This window comes from Penicillium psychrosexuale (genome assembly GCF_028828465.1).
Source record: "Penicillium psychrosexuale strain IBT 29551 chromosome Unknown utg000002l, whole genome shotgun sequence".
Taxonomy (NCBI): Eukaryota; Fungi; Ascomycota; class Eurotiomycetes; order Eurotiales; family Aspergillaceae; genus Penicillium; species Penicillium psychrosexuale.
In genome coordinates, this window is record NW_026643187.1 from 6013990 (window position 1) to 6031279 (window position 17290).

Genomic DNA, 17290 nt, shown 5'->3' on the forward strand with positions numbered 1-17290 from the left:
TTTTTTTCGGACTTTGCCGCTGAGGTCTAGTCACTCCGAGCATGACTAGACTTAATGAGATTGATATTTTTTTTTGGCCTACGAAAACAAGCAAAGAAAAAAAAAAGAACTACATTTTTGCCTGAGATAGTTCAATGCACTTTCGCTGTTTTGAGGATTTTGATTGTGTAGTACGCTAACCCTATTAAGCATCGACATAAGCATCGAGTCCTTGCCTCCTCCCTACATGTATGCAGTGACCAAGTCTCCCTGGGAACTGCCAAGAGTTCCAAGTTTTTGCCCTCGCAGAGATTCCCGAACTGAATAACCTCGGGAATTCAGTGAGGGGTCGAGAAATGGCTATAAATTTGGAATTTGTCACTTCTTTCGCTTTATATCCCCAGATTCTTTCACATTTGATACAATGGGACTAAGCATCGTCGGTCTCGGCCTAGTCGCTCTGGTCGCATTCTTGGCTGGTCCAATCAGCCATTTCGTGCAGATTGCAGGGGTCTTCCTCACGCCTAATTCGACAGTGCTAGCTGCAGGCCAGGGCCCAATCTACATCCAAGACACCATCCATTGCGAGGATGTGCATCACTACCGCCCGGCGAACCTGCTGTTCACTGCCTGCGAGGACGACAAAAGCACGCGGTTTAGCTGGTTCCCGCCGATTGGCCACTTCCTGCCAGTCGCGACCCAAGGCTCTATTCATGTCGTGGATCCTAAGGTGACTTTGTTCAGGGCAGATTGAAATCAAATATCAAAAATTAACCCCAAACATAGACTATGAAATCAACTCGTCTGGCATTCGAGAACTTCCAAGGCACCTTCGTGACACATGGAATCGATGTCATTGAGGACCCCGAGGACTCGGACGCCGTCTACATTTACGCCGTCAACCACTTGCCCAACCCGGCATACTTTGAAGCCGGCGAGCCCAAGGACGTCCCCAAAGCCCAGTCCCAGATTGAGCTCTTCCACCACATCCTCAACTCCGATTCTGTCCGGCATGTGCGCTCAATCAGCCACCCGCTCATTAAAACCCCCAACGACATCTACGCGGTCAGCCCGGTCTCCTTCTATGTCACTAACGACCACTTCTACCGCGAGGGGCCCCTGCGACTCCTCGAAGCCGTCTGGCGCTCAGCCAAGTGGTCCAACATCATCTCCGTGCAGATCGCGGATCTGGCAAGCAAAGACGCACCCGTCGAAGCCTCCGTCGCGCTGACGGGTCTATGGAACAACAACGGTCTCGGGCACGGCCGCACCGACGACGAAGTTGTCATTGCTAGCGCTATGGGCGGCGAGATCTTCCTCGCAACCCGGCACGAGTCCAATCACTCACTCTCTATCGATACCTCGATTGCCTTTCCTAGTTCTCTCGCTGATAACCCGTCCTACTATGAAGACCCATACCGCACTGACTCGCATGATGCGAGCGGCTTCCTGGCCGCCGGTATCTCGCAGGCTATTCGCTTTTTGGGGAATGCTAAGGATCCGAATGCCAAAGATCCGATCCAGGTGTGGTATACGACTCTCAATTCGCACACTGGGGTCTGGGAGAAGAAGGTGCTGTTTGAGGATGATGGGTCTAGGGTTCGGACTGCGAGTGCCGCTGTTTTGGTGCCTATTGAGCCTAAGGCTGGTGAAAGACTGGCTTGGCTCTTTGTTACTGGGTTCATGTCGGAGAGTATGGTGGCTGTACAGGTTGAGCTGTAAATTAGAATTGTAAAACATCACGCATTCAAAAAAAACAAAGAATGTTGTTTGTTCTTTGCCCTGACTTTGTCTATATAAATTCCACTTCCTTCCCCCCCCCAGATTCAACTATTCCTCTTCTATCTCACGCTATATCAAAGGCTCTATATATATTCCATCAACTTAGCATCTTTCCAACTCTTACTTTATATATATTTCCACAAGTTTCAACTTACTACTTTACTCGCGTACAGAATCGTTGTTGAGTCGAGAGAATTTCAGAAGTATGTATTTTGTAAGTGCTATTTCTACCAAAACTAACCATCTCAGTTCCAACCAAGAAGCCAAACGAAACGCCATAGGCCATCTCCTCTCTATCAACCTTGATCTCGCCACCTCCTGGTACGGAACACAACTTCGAGACCTGCGATGGGGAAGAAATGGGAATGCGCAAACTCCTAGGCTGTCCTAGCTCAGCCAAAAAGCCTTCCTCGTCTTCACCTCTCCAAATAGCCATGTCGTCGTCATCAAATCCGGTCCTGTGTGGAGTCTTACATATATACGAGGAATACTATTTATTCAATATGGGGTATGTTTCCCGTCCATCCTCGTTGATCTAAGCCGACAGCTGACATCATCCTCTATAGATAGGACCGACAATCTCCAGTCATTATCAAAGGTCCAGATACACCGGATCTTGCTGACTCTTAGCTCGGATATAAATTCAGCAAGGAGGGAATTGCAACAGCGTATCGACGAAAATAGTTGAGGCTCTGCTGAACGCTGAGTTGCGCTCCTCTATGTTCGGTGTGGATGATACCCGCCTACAATACATACTGCGCGTTGCCTTTGACGATCCTGTTGTCTTTAGAAACCTGCGACCATTTTGCCCGTCCGGCCTTGCCAATTCCTGCCGCCACTGTACCAATAGTCTGGTCTGCTTCCGCGTGCCATCCCTCAGTGGTCGGGAGCTCGCCCCCAGCTACTTCGGAACGCCCTTGTGTCGGGTCACGCCTTCTAGTATCTGTACTCCCGACTACTGAGAGATGGGATACGGAAGCACGCCAGGCTATTGTGGCGGCAGGAATTGGCTGGGCCGGACAGGCAAAATGGTCGCAGGTTTCTAAAGACAATAGGATCGTTAAAGGCCACGCAGGACGCAGTACTATCAAAAGTTCTAGCCCGGTATCAGGTTTAAAACCAAAGCAACTGCTCGGATTGCTTCTTGATACATTGATTTAGCTTTTATTCCAAGTATATTCGTTGTCGTCCCCTCGAATGGAAAACAGGGCCGCGATATAATTAGGCTCGAGTAAACATAGTGGTTGAGAATCCCAACAGCTTTAGAGACAAAGTTCAATTGGGTTGACAGAAAGCATGTAGATGTCTGAAATTGAAGTGCTAGCGCCGCTGCAATGCAAATTGGAAGAAAAAGCCAAGGTAAATAACAAGATTCATAATAACACCAAGTAGTACACCACATTCATCTCATCATTTGATTTCTCTGCTTCATCTGTCTGACTTGCCCGGAGTCTGGGAAGAGAATGAACAGTACTTGTCCTTGATCGCGATAACCTCGTAAGTTCCCTCATCAGAGGTCTTGATGGTCTTGACGTTTTCATATGAGATGTCGTGCTTGATATCAAGAATCTCCGACTTCTTTCCCTTGCGGGCATTCGAGCTCCGAATGTATCTGTGGAATATTAGCAAACTGTTATACAGAGCATAGGTAGAGGCTATTGACTTACGTGAATTCGAATGGTGGTGTACCCCAGAACTCAAAGTGAAGCTCGGCTTCTCCACCCTCGTGAATGTCCACCACCGATTCTTTACCCTTGCTGATCCGCACGCTCGGCATAGCGTGGATAACCTTGGTGATGTCTTTGTGGGCCTTGCATTTCCCACTAGCTCCGTCACTGACGGCGTTGATGGTGAACTGACCGGGAAGTTCCGCAATACGACGGAAGTTAGTGGTTTGGGTAGTGGCCTTGCGCTTGGCGCCATCGAACGTGTAGAACACATCAAATGGAGCATGGCCTGACAGCGCGAATGAAAGTCGTTCGCCCACACAGTAGTCGGTCTTGGACTCGAGCGGGACAATGGTAGGAACGTCGGAGATGGCGACCCGCACCGAGGAGGCATCAAGCTCAGTGGTCCTTTGACATCCTCGAGAATCGCGAACCTTGTGGATGCTGACTTGGTGTTGCCCCAAGTCAAGATGGCGACGAGGAATCAGCAGTTTATGGCGATTGGAATTAATCTTGGAAATCGTGACAATCTCCGGCTTGGCGTTCGAGTGGTGTTTGATATTGATCTCCAGCGTGAATGGTGGGACACCCTCCAAGGTAATGGGGATGGATTCCTCGCCGTTGATATCTTCCTTGCAGAAGCCAAAGACGTGGCCAGGTTGGTCGAATTTAGCGGACGGTAGCGGGTTGACCTTTTGTGTCACAACCAGAGCGTTGCTCTTGGGATCGTGGTCGTAGAGGCTGTCGCCAACTTGTGTGAATTTGTAGCTGTATTCTCCAGCCTCGGAGGTATCCATCTCCATCGAAGTCACATGAAGAGCAGACTTCAAAGCCCGTGGCTTCGCCGCAGAGAACCCTCCACGGTCCGTCTTGCGTCGCTTCTCGTATTGAACACTGTATGGAGGATTGCCCGACAGCCGAACCTCAAGGCTGTCATCGTCGCCTTGACAGACCTCGGACTTTGCAAACTCCTTAGCGGCTCCAATGGGTGAGCCGTCCAAGGCAGTGATTTCGGGCCGTGGAATCCACGAGACCTCAAATTCCTTTGCAGACTGGTCCACGGTTCCAGGACAACCGGCGTCAAATACTTCTATGATCTCATACAAGCCCTGCTTGTCGACGGCCAAGACACTGTTTTCGTCCCGGAAGGTTTTCTGAACGGGCGCCGATTCCGCGTCAACATTCTTGTACTTGACAGTCCAAGGGCGCTCGCCACTCAGCCTCAATGGAAGCTCAATCTTGGAGCCCTGCAAAGCCAAGACACTTCTCTTCTTGTCAATCTGACCGAAAGAGACGTGCGGGGGCTGCGAGCGGGCTTCAACATTGATGCTGTCCTTGAGAGTTCGTTTGCAACCAGAGATATCCTTGACGCTGGTCAGAGACACGGTGTAGTCACCACCGCTGACCAGTTTGTCAGTCGTGATGGTTGCCACATCGGTATCGGATTCGAGTGCCTTCCTCAATCGCTTCCCATTGTGGACGATCTCATATTGCAAGACCCAAGGGGCCTCTCCAAGGAAAGATACCTCCAGAGGAACAGCCTCACCGAAGCAGGCGGTTCTCAATCTTCTTGATAGGAAATGAGCCGAAGCCGGTGGTTTTACATCTTGTTCAAGCACCGGAATATTGAGAAACCGTGGCGAGTAGACGGCGTCTTCGATGTCTATGAAACGATAGGTGTATGAGCCGGCTTCCGACGGGGTGAAGTCGAGCTGCGTGCGCATTCCATCGATGGTTTGTACTTTGGAAACAACGCCCTTGGAGCTCTCAATGCTGTATCGGAGAGAGAACGGAGGCGATCCCGTGAGATCTAAATCCACAAGTAATCCAATAGCGTTGTTGGCACAGCGGTCGAATATCTTTTCAGCCTTGACTGTCAATTCTGGCTCAGGTGGGTTATGCAACTGGCAAGATGAAGGCTCGAGGATCTCTCCAGGACAAAACTTGGTAGAGATTGATGTCAAGGCATACAAACCAGGCTCTTTGATGTCTAAAGTCTGATTCATATGCTTCAGATCGACGATCTGTTCACGTGCTGCTTCTTGGTTGTTGCCCGTGAACGAATAACCGACCGAAAAGGGACCATCGTTAGTATATGCGTGACCGTCGGGATGAAAGCTCAAGGGGAACCTCGTGCTATCTCCCTTGGCCACTTGCAGCGGATTCTCGGAATTACAGGTTTGCAGTGACAACTGCGGGCGCTCGTGAACGGAGAATTGGTACCACTGGGATTGCGACTTTGTGGACGGCCGATCTCCTTCATCAAAGATGGTAGAATAATTGGCAACGTTTCCAATAGCATCATGGACCTCTTCGATGGTGTAAAACCATTCTCCGCCGTCGTTCAACGATTCATTCAATGGAACTTCAATCTTTTGACTCTGCGCCCACGAAACGTCGGGCTGGTTGATGCTGTACAGAGCAGCCGTAGTTCTTCCATTGAGCAGCGGAGAGCGCAGATGATCGGGCTGAATGTTGAGGACCGAAAATCCACGATCGAGATTGTTGACCTGGCGACTGTATTTGATTTTCAAGGGAGGTGTGCCTTCCACCTCCAGTTTGAAGTCGGACAATTCCCCTTTGCACTTGTCGATGTGTGAGTTTTTGATCAAGGCTCGCGGGCAAGAGACCACCAGTGCATCAAATGTTCGCGTATGAACATCAAGTTGAGACTCGTCCACCACCCGTTGGAGACGATAGACACCCGTTTTGCGCACAGGGAAGAGCAAGTCGCGGTGGAGTTGACCGGGAACATGCTTCTTTTCCGCCTGCTTTTTGAGAGTCTTCAGCTGTTTCGCCGGAATGCTAATGGTTTCATTTTCGCCAGTGTTAAAATCCAGACGCAACACTTCGATAAGGATCGGGTCGGTCTGGTTGACACGGATGGGCAGGTCGATTGTGGATTGCAGAGAATCGAGGCAAAGCGAGGTTCGATCCGGATTGAGGACGGCAGATCTATTATAAAGTCAGTATGATCTGAGGTGGGTATATTCGAACGGCATAGCTTACCCCTCCGGCAGAATGTGCACAATTTGCCTTCCCAGGATCAATGACGCATTGTGAATGATATCGCCGGGCTTGACCCTGCGCTCAGAAACGGATAATTCGCGATCGTATGCCACCTTTACTAGTCCAGTAAACCATGCAGCCCAAGGAATCTGCAGGTATTAGCGCGGATCGACAGTCTAAAAAAAGAAGAAAAAAACTCACTGGGATGCGGAACATCAAAAAGACATTGCCCACGGCATGAAGAAGGAATAGAGTGAGCGTAGTCGGGAATGCCCATTCTAGCCAAGGTATACGCAGAGTCTGCAGCCCGACCAAGAAGATTCCATCGATCGTGGCCCATTTCAACAACAACCAGGTTGAATCGAGGTCATCGGATGCAGTCAAGGACTCGTAAATCCGCCACGCATTCAAGGCAAAATATATTGCAACGACATAGAGTCGTTGAGATGGAGCATCGATCAAATTGGTGGGGATCAGTGGCACATCGGTGTTCGCGTTCGGGGGTGGTGGTCTCGACGCCCTCGAGGCCGATTTGGATGGTGATCTGAGTGGCGTTCGCCCAGCCCGGGTCTCTCGTGGCTGCGATCGCGAAGGAGTCTCAAAGAGCTTTCTCCTTCCAGTTCCAGGGATTGTTTTAGGTGTCTGCGGAAAGGCAGATGGGAGGAGGGGAGTGCCGTTCATGGCATGCTGTGGTTGCCGGAGCTGGCGAAAGATGGGGGATGTAGTGAGAGTGCGATGTTGGCCCTTCTAAAGCTTTAAGAAGTTCTAAATGAGGTCCAAGGAAGGTGTTTGGAGCTGTCTAGTGGCAATTCGTGCCTATAGCAGATGGAAAAAGAAACAAAAAAGTTGGAGACGCGGGAAGCGCGTCGGGAGAAGCTCGGCCCACTCAACGACATGACCTAACCGCTTCTCTCTGTCCCTGTATTGTCTTCTATTGCCGACGTCTGGTGTCTAGTTCTATAAAAGATTTCATATTTTTCAAGATTTGATACCTGGCTCCCTTTCTGTTCCCCTCAGTGGGAAGAGCAAACTTATTATCATCTCAGGACTCCTTTTATCATAGCTTCCTCTCATTTCAATCTCATCTTGAAGCTCTACAGCTCTACAGCTCTACAGCTACTACTTTTGAAAAGAACCGAAATGGGTCCTCGAGTTAAAAGGCGCCGCCTGATGGACTCAGACGATCTCAGTGATGATATCTGCCAGCCTGCGTCCCGTCTGGAAAAAGACAGCTGGAATGGATTTTGTGAAATCGAATCAGAACCGGTATGTTTACCTGACAGTGGCATTAGCAGTTCTTTGCTTACGGAATTAGGCCTTATTTAATGTGATGCTACGTGAATTCCAAGTCAAGGGTGTAAAAGTCCAAGAAGTCGTTTCTCTCGACGAAGAAATGATGGCATTCCTCAAGTATGTTATTTGCAGTCTCTCACTATGCTCTTACATATAGACTCGATGGCTGACTATGAGCAGTAAGCCTGTTTACGGCTTGATTTTTCTTTTCCGCTGGCGTGAAGATAACGATGGAAAGCAGGAAGCGACTTGCCCTGACGGGCTGTGGTTTGCAAACCAGGTCAGTCCTCTATTCTTTGGCTGAATGGTCCTTTACTGATTATTTATAGACCGCCGACAATTCCTGTGCCAGCGTAGCACTACTAAACATTGTCAACAACATCCCAGATATTGATCTAGGAGAGAATCTACGGTCTTTCAAGGAATTCACTATGCCTTTCACCCCAGCCTTGCGTGGGGATGCAATCAACAACTTCAAATTTGTTAAAAGGATACACAACTCATTTGCACGGTAAGCCATTTGGCAGCTTCTTGACCACCCAGATACTAATTCGATATAAGAAAAATGGACATTCTCAATTCAGATCTACACCTCAAGACTGAAGCTACCACTAGGAAAAAGGGATCCAGGGGCCAGAGTGCTGATGAATCCGACGCCACCTTTCATTTCATTGCTTTTATGCCTGTGATGGGCCAACTATGGAAGTTTGATGGCCTGGAGCGACAGCCACGAGCACTTGGTATGCACTCTAACAAACCAGTTGGAATGACACTGCTGACTCTAGTAGGGGAATGTTCCGAGGACGACTGGCTGGAACTGGTCCGACCCAATCTTCAGGACCGAATGGCTGCATACGAAGAAGAAGAAATTGAATTCTCGATTTTGGGACTCGTGCGAGACCCTCTGACTGATCTCATCAACGACCTGGCTGTCAACGTGAGAACTTTGGAAATTCTCAACGAGCGTGCCGCATCCCTATGTTCATTATCAGATACGCTCGATTTGCATAAATCTGATGAAACTGTACTTGGCCCTGACCCTTCCCTATCTCTGACACGCGAAGAGATCGATGTGGCAGTGATCCCCCAGGAAGCACTGGATGATTACCAGACGTGCTCCGATGAGAAATTGCACGAGTATCGGCAGAAGATAAGCAGGAGGCAGCGAGAACTCCGTCTACGCATTCGCGAAGAGCAGCTATCTCACCGGTCGGATTATGACTACGCAGCTGGACGGCGGTTTGACTATGGGCTAGCGATACGGACGTGGCTCCGACTCTTGGCACAGAAAGAACAGCTGCAGGAGATGTCGACCCCCGTGGCCTATTGATTGGATGATATCTGCTATTCCCTCTCCTTTTCTATCTCAGACGTGCTTATCAGGTGACGTAGTGATGTGACCTCCGTTTCCCCCTCAATTGATTTGGCGTCGAGTACTTCCTCCATGTCCATCATCCTAGAAATACGCAATATATACCAGAAATCTAAGAACCATAACAAGAGTCAACGTCAAAATATAAAAGCCCTGGAAAGTGACGCCTGAGGTACCCCACCGGGCAAAAAATAGTTCAAACGTCACCGCCTCGAATGTTGTTGAGCTTCTCTTTTCCAACCTCCTTTTTGGACGATGAATTTGTGATTTTGACGTGGAAGTCTTCGGAAACTTGAACTATCCTATTAGTATCCTTGTTTCGGAATAGAGGCAGGGCCCGAGAGATCCCCCTCTCTTCAATTTGCCACCCTTTCTATTCTACTCCCCATCTACCTCTCCCTCTCTCTACCTCTCTCTTTCTCTTTCTCTACAATTCCTCGCCTGAACACACACCATGTCTGCTGTCGCAGTGCCTGAAAAGGCACCGGATGACTCCTCCAAGCTGAAGACCTTCCTCTCCATCCTTCGAAAGTAGGAAACCCTTCCTTGGCCCCCGCTCCGCTCCGCTGCGCAGATGCCGATATAACCAGACCTCAGACGCTAATATGATCGGGAATTAGGTTCGTCGGTGTGGCAGATATCGCTTCAGTTCGCTTTTCACTGCCGGCACAACTGCTGGAGCCGCGACCAAACCTGGGTAGGTCATTGTTCGTGTTACGCTGTGCGGGGTCAGTGCTGACTGTGGATGGCAACAAGAATACTGGCATTATCTAGATCGACCGGAGACATTTGCGAGGTCAGGAAATGTGCCCATATTTGGCGGACGCTTGTGTGCTGACCAGGAGCTACAGCATTGGCAAATCGGATGATGAGCTAGGTCGGATGTTGGAGGTGTTGCGGTTCTGGTTCACTAAGGATCTGGTATGTTTCGGCTGCTCGGATTCACTTGACCACTTGCTGATTGTGCTGCAGAAATACGTCAAAGGGAAACCCTGCAAACCATACAACTCAACCCTGGGGGAATTCTTCCGAGTGAGTCCCAGTTTCTTCGGCATTTCAATCATGGCAATCCATTGCTAACACCCTTTAGTGCAGCTGGGACGTTAGCGACAATATCCCCGAAGAAACAAATCTTCCCGGTACCAAAGGAATCACCAATGGCTCCTCCACCGTAACAGACGGCGACGAGAAAGTCAAAGTATGCTACCTCACAGAACAGACCTCCCACCACCCCCCAGTCTCAGCATTCTATATCGACTGCCCCGAACGAGGCGTCTCAGCGCGCGGATTTGACCAACTCAGCGCCAAGTTCACCGGTACTAGTATCCGGGTGAGCCCGGGACAGCACAACCTCGGAATCTTCGTGAGCATCGAAAAGAGAGACAACGAGGAATACCAGTTGACCCACCCAAATGCCCACCTCGGAGGATTACTGCGCGGAGCGCTTTCAGTCACAGTCGCCGACACATGCTACGTCACCTGCCCCAAAACGGGCCTGAAGGCGATCCTGCAGTACTTGGAAGAGGGCTGGATTGGCCGGTCACAGAACAAGCTCGAGGGCGTAATTTTCCGCTACAACCGGGACAATGATACGATCAATCGACTGAAAGATGTGCCAGAGAGTGACATTGTCGCTCGTATCACCGGCTCCTGGCATGGAAAGATATTCTTCACTCCGGCGGGTACCAAGGAGCCCCGTCTGCTCATCGACATAACCCCGCTTAATCCCGTTCCAAAGACCCTGCCTCCATCCGAACAACAGCTGTCCAACGAGTCATTGAAGTTTTGGTCGGGTGTGACGAACGCCATTGTCGAGAAGCAGTTCAACCAGGCTACCAAGCTCAAGCAGGATATCGAGGAACGGCAACGGCAGCGGGCTGCGGAGCGCCTTGAGAAGGGCACTGAATGGCGTCCCCGGTTCTTCACTGGCGCCGTGACGCCGTTGGGTAAGCCGGAGCTCACAGAGGAGGGACAAAAGGTTTTGGAGGGAATTCGCTCGGGCAACTTCGCTTTGACGGAAAGTACAGAGCAGGGCGCATAGATCTCATTGTGTTTCCCTTGTGTAAGCAACGTTGGCGTATCTGGCATGCGACCATACAACCATCGAATACGGCGTCTCTTTGTTTTACTTCCTTTTGATCTCTTTTTTGGTTATACTTTTATTCTCACATAGACCTTATTCTCTAGAAATCTGTTTTGGATTACAAAATTGAAATAGTATATCATACATAGGTTCAAATAGAACGATTAATCCTATTCATAAAAAGAATCACAACCGTTGGTCCATACTAACGCCGCCAGACTCCAATCATCAAGTACGTCAACACATAATCCATCTCAGATCCCGAGCTCAGTCTCAGGCTGCGGCACTGACTACCTTGAACCCTGTACTGACGGTCTTGGTAATCTCCTCATTCTTATGCGGCAGAAGAGACAGGGCATACGCAACATCGTTCCACTGTCGCTCTGTTTCGCAACGAGGAAGTCGAGCGGCCAGCTTGTCGGCCAGCTGGCGAGCGTGTTTTTCCTAGGCTAACATTAGCATAGATCATTATAAACGAAGAAGAGAGAGAAAAACGTACCTTCTCGACAAAACCGATCAAGAACTTGACGATACGGCGGAGGGATGCTTCATCTAGGTTGCGCTCTGCACTCAGCAGACTGAACATGTCAACAAAGTGGTTGTAGACGGCATTGTCCTTGGTTGCAAGTTCCGTGAAGAACATGCGAGCCAGATCCGCGATCTTCTTGTCATCATCCTCCAGACATTTCGCCATCTCGCCTAGTTGTCCCTTGACCTTGACTTGCCCAGCCAAGATGAGGAAGGTAAGGGTCATGAGACAGGTGCGCTTGACAGAGTCATCGTCATCATTCAAACGACGGTAGAGGAAATCTGTGTTCTCGTCGATGAGGTGGTTGAAGCAAACGGCCATGTCGCCTAGTGCAATGACAGCATTGCTACGGACAATAGGATCTTCGGACCGCTCCATGATAGTGATCAGGAGTGGCAGGTTCTTCTCACAGTACTCAGCAGATACACACATGAGTTTGGCAAGGCAGAGGGTCGCAGAGGCCTGCAAGTCACGATCCGGGTAGGAGTTATTGTTGGCCAAAATCTCCACTACAAGCGGGCCAAATTTGGCCAAGAGGGAGTTCTCTCCATAGAGTAGCTCGCGTTCTCGGATATGGGCCATGGCTTCCTGGAAGTCGTCTTCTGTTGTTCCGCCGATAAGATCAAGTTCGTCTGCTTCGGCATTGTCTTGTTCTTGGGGAGCAGTGGCTGCTTTGTTCTTCTCTTGTTCGACTTTGCGGCGTTTGAAGTCAAGCTCACACAGCTCTAGATGCACGATCTGTTTGATTGCAACGTGACCGACAACGTACAGCAACTGTGAGAGTGCAGCGGATGCTGGCTTAGGCTTGGATTCCTGGCCATCGACGGATGCAGTCTCAGGCCGTTGTTGCTCCTCGTCTCCGCTGACAGAGGCATCGGAGGAAGGTGGACGCTGTTGTAGGTGTGGCGCAAAGACGAATCTCGTCTTTCGTCGTAGGATATCAGAGCAAATAACGTCAGGATGCTTGGACAAAGTGTAAATAGCGTTGAGGGCATGCTCTGCCACTCCATACCATTCCTTGCTGGCTGTCTCGATCTCAAGCATGGCTACCAACTTGACCAAAACCGAGTGGTCGCTAGCGAGTTTGGGAATCCCAAGAACCTCCTTTGATTTGGCTTGACGCCCGGGGATCATGCGCCGCAAAGCAATACAAGTGTACTTGGCGAGCACAAGGTCAGCCCTTCCTAAGCCACCTAGACCAATTCGCAGCATGGCCTCGATCTCTTTCACCACAATCTCTGGATCTGCCAGAGCAAGCATTCCGAGAACAATGATCGAACCCCGGCGCTGAGTCCGTGAGATTTCCTTCTTCTGGATACTGTAGACTTGCCATAGCTTGGCGATCACTGCGTCGGATACGTTTCCAGCCTTCATCATCGTGCTGAGCAACTGCTCGAGACAGGTAAGTTCTGCAGGAGTTGCACCAAACGTCAAACTGATCATGTTGCGGGCGATGTAGTTTGCAGCATCGTTGGGTGTGAAAGAGCCTGGTGCATCGAAGAAAAGAGCCTTGTAACAATCAATCAGATGTGTCTGGACGCCCTTTCCTTCATCACTGTTGCCCTTGGTCCAAATCAGGCGCAGCATGCGGCGAATTCCACTGCGGGCAGTCTCAACTTTGTATGCATCGAGAACAACAAAGAAATCCATGGCTTCAATAACCTCGCTCTTGTTCCGGGATGCGAGTAACTGTGTCACGATAATGGACCCGGAATGAAGCACTTCAATAAACCGGATGGCCTCGTTGTAATACTTTCTCGTCAGTTGGAGGCGTGTCATCAATTCAGAGGTGGCCGCCTGTTCTGCGGCTTTCTGCACAGCAACAGCCTTCTGTTCATCACTCATCCGGGGCGCTTTTGACGGGGAATCATCCGGGATCTGTGTAGCGTCATCCAACAATTCGGGGTCAACCTGAGTCATGTCGCCTGCCCCAAAGCCGGGCGTTTCAGCAGGACGCAGGGAATTCAACTCGGCGTCAACCGCGTCCATTCTATCAGTCCACTCCTTTAATGAGAGGAGCCCGCCATGCATAACACTGAAAGGATGTGTGGAAACAAGCTTGGACAGCAGTTTGATCGCGTTGCGTCGCACATTGCTGCTCTTATCCTCCAAGCTTCTAGCGGCGAGTTCCGCTGCAGCCTGTCGCCTTTTCGGGAACTTCTGCTCCAGATCGCAAATCCGCATGAATACCTGGATCGCGCGACACCGGCAGTAAGGGTTGATATCAAGGAACCTTTCTTCTAATACGTCGAAAAAGGCGTTGATCTGGGTCTTATAATTATCACTGCGTTCTTCCTGTCGACTGAGATCGGAAATGAGGTTTCCGCAGACCTCAATCACTGCACAGCGAAGAGTATATGCCTGTACTTGTTAGTGGAGCTTTGGGTAAATTGAGAGTATTACTCACGTCACTATCTAGCTGTTTAGCCAGAAGGGTCATTTGCTTGATGATCAATCTGGGCGCAAGTTCGGACAGTTTGATAATGAATGTCGATACAGACTTGGGGCCTCTCGTATCATTAGAATTGAACTCCTTATTTCCGAGCTCCCTACATGTAAAGTTAGCAACTATCCGGTCGGTTTGCTGATATAATCTCACTTTAGGATCTCGTCGGAAAGCTGTGGATAGTCGTATTGTTCTGCTAGAATATGCAGGAATTCGGCCATGGGTTCAGACAGATGTTCGAAGTAAGTCAAGCTTTGCACAATCGAAGTTTGAGCTCCTATGCTAGAGTCAGCTATCGCTCAGCCGGAATATGCATCAGGACACCTACCAAAGGCCTGGCCATGGTGCTTGACTGCAATGCAAAGAACCTTGAAAGCATGCATGCGAATGGCCATGCTCTTCACCCGCTGCTCGCTCTCGAGGACCAGATAGATTGTGCGCGTGAATAGGGTAATAAAAGTGTCACGATCCGAAGTGGTCAAAAAAATGCGTCCTAGCTTGAGCTTCATCACCTTGCACATGGTCTCCATGGATATTTGAATCTGGGGCGTCCAATCCCACTGGCCGCTATTGGCGGATTTCTTAGATTTGGGTCCTCCTCGTCGAACGGGTGCTGCCTCGGTGGGCTTCTCTGCAGCCTTGACCTCTACGGCAGACAAAGCCCACTGGAGAAGGAACCCGTACATCTCCAAAAGCTGCTTATGGTGTTGAATAACATCCTGCTCGTCGGATTCAAGGTCTCCGTGGATGACGTCTGCCTCAACAGACAGGCCAGAAACAACCAAATCCAAAAGTTTGCTCAAGTGCTTTGCAGGAAGTAGGGTCGCGTATCTGCAAGAGTGAAAAGGATCGTCAGATTCGAGTCCAGGCGGGCGGAAGCCTCCATGGGCAAGTTGGGAAGGGACCGGGGCGCACTTTAGTAGAAATTGCAGTGAGTCAAATAACGATGCTCGTGTTAATGCCTCGGGGTTCTCTGCCACAGCATCCACGATCGGGTTCAAGATACTGTCAATCAGCGCTGGCGAAAGTTGATCCGGATCCGATTCGCAATCCAACAGTTCCGGGTCCGCATCAGGAGTCGGGATCGAGGCGGGATCACTCAAGTAGTACTTGAGCGACTCATTTATGTTGAACTCGATTCTGTCCTCCATTGTGGTGTCAAATGAGAAAAAGAGGTGAAAGCGGGGAGGAAAGCCGATTTGTTGATAAGCCCCGTTGTTTGGCTTTTGCCTGTTTGGGTGCTGCTTATGTCATCACGTCGTATTTTACCGCTAGTTAATGCTGCAGACCCCTCTCATGTGTTACCGCACCGCCTTGTATTGATTGATTTGGCTACCAGTCGTATTGTCATATTTGTCACGCGTGGTAATGCCAACCTAGGTTGTTGTGTTTGCATTCTTATCTCGGCAGTTGCGATAGAACATTGAAAGAACTTGACCTTGAAGCAACACGCGACACGATCTTATGACTTTGTTTCTCCACTTTGTACTCAACACATTGAATTCGAAGACTCCTCATTGTTCTCCGTGCCACCATGTCGGCCATACGCGCTGCTCCGGGTGTATTTGAGCTGAAGCGCAACAAGTCCCGTCAAGGGCCACAATTGCAACACAAATACTCGCTGGGACACGACGATGAACCGGTCTCGCCAAGCGATGCACCCCAGGAGAGTGAATATGAGGAAGAGGTGGAGGAATCGGTCAGAGAGGATATGAGAAAGCTTGAAGACACATTCCCAGGAATCTCGGATCGGTTCCGTCTGGTGAATAGGATCGGAGAAGGTAGGACTTGACTGGTTCCCCGTCATTGGTGGGCTTCTTTATTGACAGGCCCAATAGGTACATTCTCCACGGTTTACAAAGCAGAGGACCTTCATTATGATGCACACCAAAATGACTGGGATGTTTCAACACCAACACAAGACAACTATGCGGAGCCTCCATCCAAACGACGGCGATTCGGAAGGGAGCCAACCGGACGAAAAAAAACGAAATTCGTCGCATTGAAGAAGATCTATGTGACGAGTAGCCCGCTGCGGATTCAGAACGAGCTAGAACTGCTGCACGATCTCCGAGGATGCGGGTCTGTCTGCCCGCTGATCACTGCTTTCCGATACCAAGACCAAGTGGTTGCTGTGTTGCCCTATTTCCCCCATACCGACTTTCGCATTCAATACCGCACATTCATGGTTGCAGATATGCGCCATTATCTACGATCCCTCCTGACCGCATTGAACTCGGTACATGAACATGAAATCCTTCACCGTGATATCAAGCCGACGTAAGTGTCATTCTTTCGACGGCCTGAATTATGCTAATATCTTTAAGCAACTTTCTCTACAATCCAGACCTGAAGGAAGGCGTCCTGGTTGACTTCGGGCTTGCGGAGGTATGATTATTGGCCGTCATATGTTGATGCGTTTACTAATTGTCCCCACAGCGCGAAGGCTCCGAATACACCAACCCATGTCTATGTACTCATCAAAGCTACGTCCGTCGAAGCCGGATCCTTTCAAGTTACTACTCCAAGAACCCCCCGTCCACGGGGTTTTCAGCCGGCTACCCTAAGAATGATTCACGGCCATCACGACGAGCGAATCGCGCTGGAACTCGAGGCTTCCGTGCCCCAGAAGTTCTCCTTAAATGCACGTCACAGACCACAAAGATTGACATGTGGTCAGTGGGTGTCATTCTTTTGACTCTACTGGGACGTCGGTTTCCCTTCTTCAACTCTGCCGACGATATCGATGCGATGATCGAAATGTCGAGCATCTTCGGCACCAAACGCATGAAGACCGCTGCGGCCATGCATGGTCAGATTTTCGAAACAAACATCCCCACCATCGGCGAGAAAGGCTACAGCTGGGAGAAGCTGGTGAAATGGTCCAGCTGTGTAGAAGATTTGACGGAAAGCGAGCAGCAAGCTACACGCCTCTTGTCTGGACTGATGGAACTGGAACCGTCTAAGCGCCTCAGTGCCGCGGATGCCCTGGAGCATGAATTCTTCACGGATCCCGTTCACCATGATGTGCCATGGGGAGGTAACCCGGAAGAAAGCGCAGAATCAGGAGAGGAGGAGGAGGCAGATGATGCAGACGAGGTTGCCATGCTATGAGACCCAAGATTATTTG

General features: G+C 50.0%; 7 protein-coding genes across 7 annotated transcripts; 5 read left to right on the plus strand and 2 right to left on the minus strand.

Annotated features, from left to right (window-relative positions):
* Positions 1 to 403: 403 nt before the first annotated feature.
* On the plus strand, positions 404 to 1701 carry N7518_003438 (serum paraoxonase/arylesterase family protein; the record flags this gene model as incomplete). Its single annotated transcript, XM_057184365.1, has 2 exons — positions 404 to 709; positions 766 to 1701. The coding sequence occupies 2 exons, from the start codon at positions 404 to 406 to the stop codon at positions 1699 to 1701; spliced, it is 1242 nt and encodes a 413-aa protein (XP_057045815.1).
* A 563-nt stretch (positions 1702 to 2264) lies between these two features.
* N7518_003439 (uncharacterized protein) lies at positions 2265 to 2723 on the plus strand (the record flags this gene model as incomplete). Its single annotated transcript, XM_057184366.1, has 2 exons — positions 2265 to 2269; positions 2429 to 2723. The coding sequence occupies 2 exons, from the start codon at positions 2265 to 2267 to the stop codon at positions 2721 to 2723; spliced, it is 300 nt and encodes a 99-aa protein (XP_057045816.1).
* A 466-nt stretch (positions 2724 to 3189) lies between these two features.
* Positions 3190 to 7118, minus strand: N7518_003440 (uncharacterized protein; the record flags this gene model as incomplete). Its single annotated transcript, XM_057184367.1, has 4 exons — positions 3190 to 3373; positions 3429 to 6383; positions 6438 to 6586; positions 6639 to 7118. The coding sequence occupies 4 exons, from the start codon at positions 7116 to 7118 to the stop codon at positions 3190 to 3192; spliced, it is 3768 nt and encodes a 1255-aa protein (XP_057045817.1).
* A 459-nt stretch (positions 7119 to 7577) lies between these two features.
* Positions 7578 to 9060, plus strand: N7518_003441 (ubiquitin C-terminal hydrolase 37; the record flags this gene model as incomplete). Its single annotated transcript, XM_057184368.1, has 6 exons — positions 7578 to 7703; positions 7753 to 7847; positions 7911 to 8010; positions 8060 to 8241; positions 8292 to 8470; positions 8519 to 9060. 6 exons carry the CDS (start codon positions 7578 to 7580, stop codon positions 9058 to 9060), a joined length of 1224 nt encoding a protein of 407 aa, XP_057045818.1.
* Positions 9061 to 9556: 496 nt separating this feature from the next.
* N7518_003442 (putative oxysterol binding protein (Orp8)) lies at positions 9557 to 11143 on the plus strand (the record flags this gene model as incomplete). The annotated part of the gene is made up of 6 exons (XM_057184369.1): positions 9557 to 9633; positions 9723 to 9799; positions 9859 to 9898; positions 9954 to 10023; positions 10075 to 10134; positions 10193 to 11143. The coding sequence occupies 6 exons, from the start codon at positions 9557 to 9559 to the stop codon at positions 11141 to 11143; spliced, it is 1275 nt and encodes a 424-aa protein (XP_057045819.1).
* A 315-nt stretch (positions 11144 to 11458) lies between these two features.
* N7518_003443 (condensin subunit YCS4) lies at positions 11459 to 15311 on the minus strand (the record flags this gene model as incomplete). Its single annotated transcript, XM_057184370.1, has 5 exons — positions 11459 to 11629; positions 11685 to 14075; positions 14122 to 14263; positions 14314 to 14437; positions 14489 to 15311. 5 exons carry the CDS (start codon positions 15309 to 15311, stop codon positions 11459 to 11461), a joined length of 3651 nt encoding a protein of 1216 aa, XP_057045820.1.
* Positions 15312 to 15694: 383 nt separating this feature from the next.
* Positions 15695 to 17274, plus strand: N7518_003444 (serine/threonine protein kinase CDC7; the record flags this gene model as incomplete). Its single annotated transcript, XM_057184371.1, has 4 exons — positions 15695 to 15941; positions 15999 to 16440; positions 16488 to 16548; positions 16600 to 17274. The coding sequence occupies 4 exons, from the start codon at positions 15695 to 15697 to the stop codon at positions 17272 to 17274; spliced, it is 1425 nt and encodes a 474-aa protein (XP_057045821.1).
* Between the last annotated feature and the right edge of the window lie 16 nt (positions 17275 to 17290).